This window comes from Haliotis rufescens, unplaced genomic scaffold (genome assembly GCF_023055435.1).
Source record: "Haliotis rufescens isolate VD_foot unplaced genomic scaffold, xgHalRufe1.0.p SCAF_16, whole genome shotgun sequence".
Classification (NCBI taxonomy): Eukaryota; Metazoa; Mollusca; class Gastropoda; order Lepetellida; family Haliotidae; genus Haliotis; species Haliotis rufescens.
In genome coordinates this window covers 10,702,119-10,712,002 of record NW_025963846.1, presented here as the reverse complement: position 1 = coordinate 10,712,002, position 9,884 = coordinate 10,702,119, and the positions used below count along the sequence as shown (strand labels likewise).

Below are 9,884 nucleotides of genomic sequence, written 5' to 3'. Positions count from 1 at the left end.
ACTCTATAACTTTCAGGTTATATTGGTAATACTTAGAGTACAAGACAAAAAACGTGGGCAATGTACTTGTTGAAATCTATTTAAAGATATCCACATGATTTGTAACATGTGCTTGTGTTCATGGTTTCCAGTACTTTCTGTACACTTAAATCACGATGGAAAGTAAACACAAAATTTAGTTACCCCGCCCTCGGACGAATAATATATTATTGACATGCTATATAAATATAAATATAAATATATTATGCTCTGCCTGACATGAGTGCTTCGAAGTTGTGCACGTTTCTAACGTTCAGCCATGGTGACTTCCTCATTGACTGATAAGCCATTACATCGGACATATGACTTATTCTCACTCCCCATATACAATTTGACACCTTAAATAGAACCCAAAACAGATGATATATAACTCGCTAGAGATATTTTTGACACACGACTGGTACAGAAATATTCTGAGCCAAATTCATCGCCCGCGCAATCCAGTTTTGCCGTCTGTAACGCGCAAAACAAACAGCCAGTGGTTGTTCCCCCTAACGCCTATAACGAGGACGGCATTTTGTGGGCGGGGCTTATCGGTCGGTACTGGATCGGTCTATTGCTGAATATAACGTTGGAAACTGTTGTCCCGAACGCATTTTGCACTAGGCCGAAAGTAAATTGACAAATTTATGAAACTATGGATGGTGCTTAATTAATTTCCAGATGTATGTTATAGAAGGCTAATAGATTCATACATTGTATATTGATTGCATGTTAAACAAATCTATGATTTTCCTTCTTCTTTTTTGTCTGATCTGCTTTTTGGGGAATGAATACTTTCTTTTGAGAAATGAAATAGTGTTTACTGTCGGTTTTAAAATATTAGTTACGTGTTGATTCAAATCGTCAGATTTCCATGAGGTGCTTTGCTCTTACTTAAATTCATTTTGTTTTCGGCGCAAATAGACCTTTATTGGTACAAGTCGCCCTAAAATTCAAATAACATACCACATCACATCGAATCACACCACAGTAGTTTCGTATAATCAGTACGACACAAATTGAAATGCAATTATTTCTTTATTACCCATAATTTCTTAATCCTTTTCAGCTCCACTTCAGAAAAAAACCCACTTATTATGACCGACATCATAGAAAACCAGAATTATCGAATGTCGTATAACATTTCTAGAATAAGATTCAATAAGATTCAAATGACGCCAACAATGTCTCTGCATGAAGTAAACAATATACTGGTACGCGTGCAGTGATAGCTGCCTAAGGGCGCATTCGATTTCTAATAACTATTCAAACCATTTGGGTAATAAAAGAAGTTCTATTTGCTCAGTCTAAACAGTGTGATCCGAATATTGATAGCATATGATTTGATATATTTATCGTTGTATCACAAACCTCATGACACACGACTGATTAATGTTTACTGTTAACTTTCTCTGTGGTTCTAACAGTCTCTGTGGTTCCAACATCCTATGTGGTGGTTCCAGGCGTTGTGGTGGTTGCAGACCCTGTGGTTGTACCAGATCCTGTGGTTGTACCAGATCCTGTGGTGGTTCCAACAGTCTCTGTGGTTGAAGGATCCTCTGTGAATGAAAGATGACAATGAAACAAATATAACACACCTATCATGTTTATGTTCAGTTTGATCTTTCGGCGATATTAACAGTATTTGTATTTTACAGGTGTAGGAGAAATGTGAGATGGCTTTAGCGCCGCTTTGAACAGTATTGTAGTTTAATATGGGAGGAAAGCCCGAAGTGATGCAGTCTCAAATGTTTACCAGAAACCTAGACACATCATCGAGGCGAATCAGGATTCGAACCCACGATCATATGTTTCTGTCGTGCCAAAGGACGCCACTTTGCACAGGGAATTACGGTGCCTTAATAAGACGACTGGCGTCCCCTTGACCCTCTCGGCATTAGAGTTTCTATTTTACTATAACTTACCATGCTCTGTCTCCAGAATTCCGCACACACCTGTGAACCAATCATGCCAGACCAGTCTCCGCCGTGCAGATACTTTGTCACCATCCATCTGTATGCACCATAAGTCGTCCACGCACCTGTTTCAGAAAGGGACATGGTCACATATGACAAATATCTTGACCAAACATGCAATAATAAAACGAGTTTCGTGTTTTTTTTGTTGCAAAATTGTATAAATGTAATTTGCATTCATTCGCCAATATAACGGTGCACTCATGATCAGGAATATTCCAGGTATATGACGACGATATGGAATATTCGATTCGATAGACATCGTGAGCATCGATCTACGCAATTGGGATAGGATGACATGCATCGAACCCGACCACCGGATCCCGTTACTCGCCTCTTGCCACAGCATGGGCTGTTGAAGATCTATTCTAACCCGGATCTTCCCGCGGGGTCACACAACGTATGCTCATAGTGCTTGTCATAAGTACACTGGTCGACAGGTCAGTTTGCATTCTCAACTCCATAGGGAGTATGCAACTGAGGATGTATTGTGTGATCCCTTAAGTCACTTTACGATAATGTATCATGATACTTTGTTCACGTACATGTATCATGAGATATTATTTCAGAATGATACGCGGTCTATTTATAAAAAATAGAAACGTTAACTAAATTCACTTTCTTATCCAATGTTCATTTCTATTACAAGACGGTCAATCTTATGTGGGCAATATAAGCATCATTGTTCAATAGCAAAGACGTCCCACTTGATATTGGAAGGTTACGTATGTGTGAATACATTTCATCGTGTGAACGTTTTGGGGAGGAGTAAGTGGGTATTGGTTTACGCCACAATATGCCAACCACGCCGGGGGACGCTAGATATCAGCTTAAAGCATTGCACAATATGGGGAATCGAACCTGGGTGTGATGAGCGTAAAACCTTTAACCGCTAGGCTACTCAGAAGCACCATTGCAATTTTAGTCGTTCCTGTGCGATGAGTGATCCGAAATTATTGTTTAAAACCCCGAAATACTCACTGGTTAAATGCAGAGCAATACTCCCCGAGTTTCTGACCACAGATGTCACAGCATGTAATATGAAAACGATTTTCGGGTTGCTTTTTTCACAATTGTATCCATGTAATTTACTTGCCAATATAACGGCGCACTCAGCAATATTCCAGCTATATGACGGCGATATGGAATATTCGATTCGATTGACATCCTGAGCATCGATCTATGCCATTTGGATAGGATGACATGCATCAACCACGTTATCGAACCCGACCACCGGATCCCATTAGTCGCCTCTTGCCACAGCATGGGTTGTTGAAGATCTATTCTAACCCGGATCTTCCCGCGGGGTCACACAACGTATGCTCATAGTGCTTGTCATAAGTACACTGGTCGACATGTCACCCCGATTATGTTTCTAGGTTTATCAGCACCATACCTGTGCTCGTTGGTTTCACCGAAGTGGTAAACGTCTGAGACCTGCATCACTTCGGGCTCTCCTCCCACATTAAGCTGACACGCCGCGATATAACTGGAATACTGTTAAAAGCGGCGTTAAACCCAACTCACTCATGATCACTCACTCAACAGGTCAGTTTGCATTCTCAACTCCAATGGAAGTATGCAACCTAGGGTGGATAAGGGGTGTAAGTAGGTCACGGGACTGCGCGAGAGCTTACGTTATTTAGTACTTCCGGTGACAAACGACGTCTCGCGGCAATGGCGACAGCAGTGTTACGTCGGATAGGGCTCGGCGAATCATATTCGGAACACACTGGTGTAACTTAGAAAAAACATGACATTGTCACAGGCATTAAAACACTCGGGATAGGTAGCATGAATAGCAAGGGTTGGCTTCTCAAAGCAGTTCCAGTGTCATGATCGATGTCAAACTGGCCGCTACCCATTCATAAATATTGAGGTAAGTTTTCACTCTTCTCGCACTTATGATAGGCTGGTAGAACTGTCAGTGTTGATAAGTAAATACTGGTCGGTTAATCAACACACGTACAGTGATGATGGCGTTGAAATATGAGCATAAAAATCGTGCTGTGACTCGTTCAATTCAATTTGTGATTTATTGGCAAAAAAAGGAGGTATTTGCAATTGCAATGTGCTCCCGGTTTATGCATCTTACAATGTTGTTGCACATTTCCATTACATCTATCCAGAGCCTTTTTCCAATATTAAATTTCAGCTCTGATAAGGAACGTCACAGAATTATATTTATGGGACCAGGGAATTGACACAAACTATAGTCATAAGAAGGCCTATTATGTGCATGTAGGCAATGTAAATTGTTGAGTTTTTTTCTGAAAAGTGACCTCACTTAATTGCATTCTGTATGTGAATAGCCTGGATCATTTAAACCCCATTTAGCATTTGTTTAGCATATTCGGTTGAGGAAGATACAATGTACATGCATAATGTATTAATTATATCTTGATGTAGGCATTGTAAGAAATTATTGGTATTTTAGAAGTATGTGTTATATGTTCTCATAAGAGTTTTTTATCTTTTGCAGTTAGACCAGATTTCCATGTTTGAGGGGAGAACGATATCCTAATCCTACTCCCGAGTAGATGCATATGTATCACCAGAATTACCTTTGATGCCAAGCATAACTGCACCTCAAGAGCATCTCGGACTGTAACAGATCTTCATATTTCTTTGAATATTTTGTGGTCAAGCAATACATTGCCGATGATAGAACAACTCTTGTTGTGTATACAGGTGTAAACATATTAAAGTCCTATCTGAAGTACTGGTTCTGTAAATGATTTCCGTGACCATCAGAATACACCATGTACACTGGACACTTGCTGGAATAGGACCTACTTGTCATCAACATGGTGTTGCAGAACATCTTGGGACTCTCATATAAAGTCCAGTGTGAATCTAGATACTGACACGAGTAACAGTGCATGCTGTTGAAAATATTCAAATTCACACTGGCACAGTTACTGTAAAACAGGAATTTAATGCGACATGAAAATAATGCGAGCTCTTGATTTTAGACATAAATGCGCATTTTCAAAATGCGAGTGCCCATACCCTTTCCTAAAACTTTATGCGCTGGATTTATGTTCTGTGTTATTTTAATTAATGTAACCTACGTAAATAAAAGCCTTACCTGAAAACGCTTCGTTTGTTTCAAATGACGTTTTGAGCAGGAACTGTGTGTAGACAGAGATAAATAAAATAACTGTGCACATTAAATCCCCTGTCCATGTTTTTTCAGTGTGAGATTCCTTCCTTATTTTAATATTATTTAAGCTAATTGCCCGTATGTTTGATGACCAAGCGTGAGAATGGTTTCCTTGCAGCTATCATTGTGTTAGTGTTGTTTGTTCAGGCTTGGCTTTGGGGAATATTTGCCTAGAATGTTTAATATTTTGAGAGTAATCATGACCTGGGAGTAAAATTACTTATTACTTAAAGCTTATTTATTGTTTTTTAAGAGGGGATAATGGGGGAAAAGTTTTTTAATATGGGTGGTATCAGCCATGATACTGAATTGATATTGAATATAATATCATAATAATGCACATTGAATGCATGATAATAGGTTTTCAGTTTATGGGTCAAAATCCTCCTATAAAATACAACAGATGCCTACCAATGAAAATTTAACTTAACCAATGGCATAGCAGTTGTTGCTTTATGAAATTAATTCTTTGTTGAAATATCAACATGACTTGTTATTGCATTGGCTGTATAAGGGTTCAGCATGCAAACACACTGATTCATTGGGCAATTAATAGCCAATCCACATTACTCTTGACCAGTAATCTTAAAACAGATTGGTCCAAACGGATACTGGAAAATGTGAAATATCAGTCACCTCATTTGTTTAACTTGGATATATTGGCAGAATATTTGGAATACAAAAATATATGTAAAAATAGGTGTAATTGTTTCTATCCCTGCATCAAGTCAACATCGTTGTACTAAATTGTGTTCATCAGTGTTCACTTAGTGATAAGTTGAATGTATTAATGTTTTGGACTGCTGGCAATTTCTTTTACTTTAATCGTTTGAACCTCCCAACCAGAAACATTAATAAAAACACTACCGTTAATCACCATTCATCTTGCCCATGCTATCAATCAATTTAGAACAATTAAATTGCTGACGAGGTGTAACACACTTTTTATTTCTTCCCTCAGAATAACTTTACACTTCATTTATTTACATGTCATTGGTGATCGCATCCACAATTCAGTGTATTTGTCTTGCATTTTGGCCACTTCTGACTTGAAGTTGTTGGATGCTGCTACATCTTTTGGTTGCTGTACACCAGACATTCACTCCTGCATAACCAAGAAAAAAATCCATTCATGTTCAGCACATGGTTTACAGAGCAACAACATAGAAATAAGACATCAAGTACATGCACAGTGTAAAATTACCATTGTCCAACACCAGTTTAATTCATCAATGCACTTAACAAATAATATTTACATAAGTTGATAAATAAGTATATCACTGTGAATATTCATATGGAATACTAACGGCAGTTACTTTTTGCACAAACCTGAAACCACCTAAGACTAAGAGGTCCTTAAATGAACTATGCAAGTAAAATAACATAAATTGACTGACTGATTGACTGACATACTTTCATTATGACCATGATAATGTATATTCGAATGGATTTCGAAATTAAGGGATATAGATGTTTTACAGGTTAGGGTTTGATACATTTATTTCAAATACCAAATTATTCTTTCTTAATTTCTGTCATCCTGCACATGAAGATGAGAGTAAAACTTTAGTGCAAGCCTACCAAAGTGCAAGAAATAGTACATCTGCATTATTATATCTATTCACATTAAATATACAAACTTATTTTGATATTAACATAACAATTTATGCACATGCTTTCTACACTGCATAAACCCTTCTTCATAAAAAAAATAAAAATAAGTTTCTACTGAAAACTATCAAATTTCATAAAAGAGAATAATTTACTTTATTAAAGGTGTGTGACAGTAAATATGACCAAATATAATGGATATGTAATTTTAAGTTTCAAACATATGACTGGTTTATTAAGTACTATAATTACTAAAAAGTAAATCAATAGAGTATATCAAATTAAATTTCATGTTTAAAAATATATTCATAGCGTAGATTTTCCAAATTTCATCCTCCAAATCATGCCTATTGAAACTATAAAAGGCACGGCTTCCATGACACTGCTCATGCTGTCAGATACCAGAATACCATGGTAAGTTGGGTCATGTTGCCTACCTAATCGCAGTTACATCTTCATAAATAATCATTACAGAAACATGTAACACATCCTCCGTAATCATGAAACACTGTCCACTGAAACTACAAATACACTTCTGAACGATAGTATTGCACTGGTTTTTAAAATTATTTTAAACGGAAAGAAAAGAACACATACCTTTACGAACGGTCCTATGGTTGTCAGTTGTCAGTCAGGAACAAATAAACCTTGCCGGAATGACAAATAACCGATCATATTTTTCCGAAATAAGTAAACTTTTCGACTGTCAACAACGGTGACAACCAAGCGTGGAGAGTATACTTTGTCCCGTCTACAGAGTTAGCTTTGGCGGTCGCGCATTTCGAAAGCAGAACTAGTTCACGAATACGGGCATGCCACCGGAAGTACCGAAGTATGCTCATAGTGCTCGTCATAAGTACACTGGTCAACAGGTCAGTTTGCATTCTCAACTCCATAGGGAATATGCAACTGAGAATATATTGTGTGATCCCTTAAGTCACTTTACGATAATGTATCATGATACTTTGTTCACGTGCATGTATCATGAGACACTATATCAGAATGATACGCAGCCTATTTATAAAAATAGAAACGTTAACTAAATTCACATTCTTATCCAATGTTCATTTCTATTACAAGACGGTCAATCTTATGTGGGCAATATAAGCATCATTGTTCATTAACAGAGACGTAACACTTCAAATTGGAAGGTTACATATGTGTAAATACATTTCATCGTGTGAACATTTTGGGGAGGAGTTAGTGGGAATTGGTTTACGCATCAACGCCGGGGGATGCTATATATCAGCTTTAAAGCATTGCACAATATGGGGAATCGAACCGGGGCTTTCGGTATGATGAGTGTAACAACTTTAACCTCTAGGCTACTCAGAAGCACCCTTGCAATTTTAGTCGTTCCTGTGCGATGAGTGATCCGAAATTATTGTTTAAAACCCCGAAATACTCACTGGTTAAATGCAGAACAACACTCCCCGAGATTCCGACCACAAATGTGGCAGCAACCACACACGTCTTTGATGCGTTCGCATGGTGGACACTTTGGGACCGCGCACTTGACTTTTCTACATGGACGGCAAGACAGGCCCTTGGATTCGTTTACGAAGATCACACTGATTACGAATACCACCACCAAGAAGACACGGCTCATTGTTCCTGAAATGTTCTGCTATATCTCAGCTAAGAGGGTAGCTGAATGGGTTTAGTTGTCACAAGTTGTTAGATATATGGATACGTCACATGTCAATTTATTGGCATTTTATGGCATCTTTCAAGAAGAAATATATGATGGACCGTGTCAGTCAAGCTAGAGCAGTTGTCTGATGCTACAGTTGGTGCCACGCCCATATGACACAATTGTCACAGAGTCCCAGCCCACCAGTCGGGTGATCTGGACAGAAGCAGTAGTTAATATAAACAATGGGCATATTGGTGAAAATTCAAAGTTCCATTCATTTTCAAAGAAACACGTTTAACACATGCCAAGCTTTAACCTTCATTGAAAATATATGGTTTATACAATTTATTACACTGAGAGAAATTAAATTACCTGCGATCCTGGACTTCAATTTGAATCGTTGAATGTTGGCTGTATTTGTGTTATGAGTTTATTGTATTTTTATAACTTTTGTTATTAATTGATTGCAAGCATAATTATGTATCTCTTTATAGCATTATGCGTGTGTCTGGTTGACACTTCTGAACATTGATCGCTGATAAATTCCGGCTGATCTGTCCAGTCATGCTGTCCCGTTTGGTACACGTTCTATAAGCGTGGGGCTCCCGATGCCTGGCGCTCGGTGGAGTTCCGTTCAAAATTGGCCTCGCTGTATAGCGCAGCGCCGTAGGGTTTACCGGTCCACTCTGGCTTCTGAATTTCCAAAATGGGAAGTTGGGAGTTCTCAATTATTCAATACTAGTTTTCATTGTATGCTACTTTTGTATTGTGTCACAACAGCGCCTACGTAGATTGTCACTTTGTAGTTATGAGAGCTACTGAAGGCCATACACAGCAGGCGTCGTCATTCTCGTATTAAAATCTAATAGCGTTCAGTCACAATGGAAAGGACAAATGCATGGAAAGCAAACATCACGCTCCATTATTAATGTGTACTGGTCACAACAGGTGTTGAAGGACTGACGTTGTTCACACCAAAGGCAACATGGATGCCAGATAGTCTAGACACTGTTGCAATTGTCGATGTAATGTCTACAGGGTGTGGAGATTGAGCGAATGAATGTTGATGTCGACAGCTGCCAACTATATTCATAATATTTAACGGCGACCTCTAAATAGTTGAATCCGTAACAGAGATACCAATTTATTTACCATTCGTTCTTGTAGCGCTGAACGAAAGACCAAAGGCGCAATCAATTTATCGGGGGGAATACAGGGGGCACGGGTGGCCCAGTCGTCTAAGGCGCCGCGATTCGCTGTGCAGAGTTGCGTCCCTTGGGCACGCCAGAAACCTATGATTGTGGGTTCGAATCCCGGTTCGCCCCGATTATGTTTCTAGGTTTGTCAGCACCATACCCGAAGTGGTAAACGTCTGAGACCTGCATCACTTCGGGCTTTCCTCCCACATTAAGCTGACAAGCCGTGACATGACTGAAATACTGTTAAAAGCGGTATTAAACCCAACTCACTTATA

At 38.7% G+C, this 9,884-nt stretch overlaps 1 protein-coding gene across 1 annotated transcript; it reads right to left on the bottom strand.

Moving 5' to 3' along the window:
• Positions 1–1,040: 1,040 nt before the first annotated feature.
• Positions 1,041–8,482, bottom strand: LOC124137014 (perlustrin-like). The gene is made up of 3 exons (XM_046503094.2): positions 8,184–8,482; positions 1,947–2,062; positions 1,041–1,580 (listed from the first exon to the last, which is right to left on the bottom strand). Exons 1-3 carry the CDS (start codon positions 8,381–8,383, stop codon positions 1,468–1,470), a joined length of 429 nt encoding a protein of 142 aa, XP_046359050.1. The 5' UTR covers positions 8,384–8,482; the 3' UTR covers positions 1,041–1,467.
• Between the last annotated feature and the right edge of the window lie 1,402 nt (positions 8,483–9,884).

Bases quoted from the DNA above. Each gene is read 5' to 3' on its own strand.
- LOC124137014 (XM_046503094.2), bottom strand. From the start codon at position 8,383: ATGAGCCGTGTCTTCTTGGTGGTGGTATTCGTAATCAGTGTGATCTTC. The intron at 2,063-8,183 runs GTGAGTATTTCG...TTTCTGAAACAG, and splicing joins TGTTGTTCTGCATTTAACCA to GTGCGTGGACGACTTATGGT. The intron at 1,581-1,946 runs GTAAGTTATAGT...TTTCATTCACAG, and splicing joins AATTCTGGAGACAGAGCATG to AGGATCCTTCAACCACAGAG.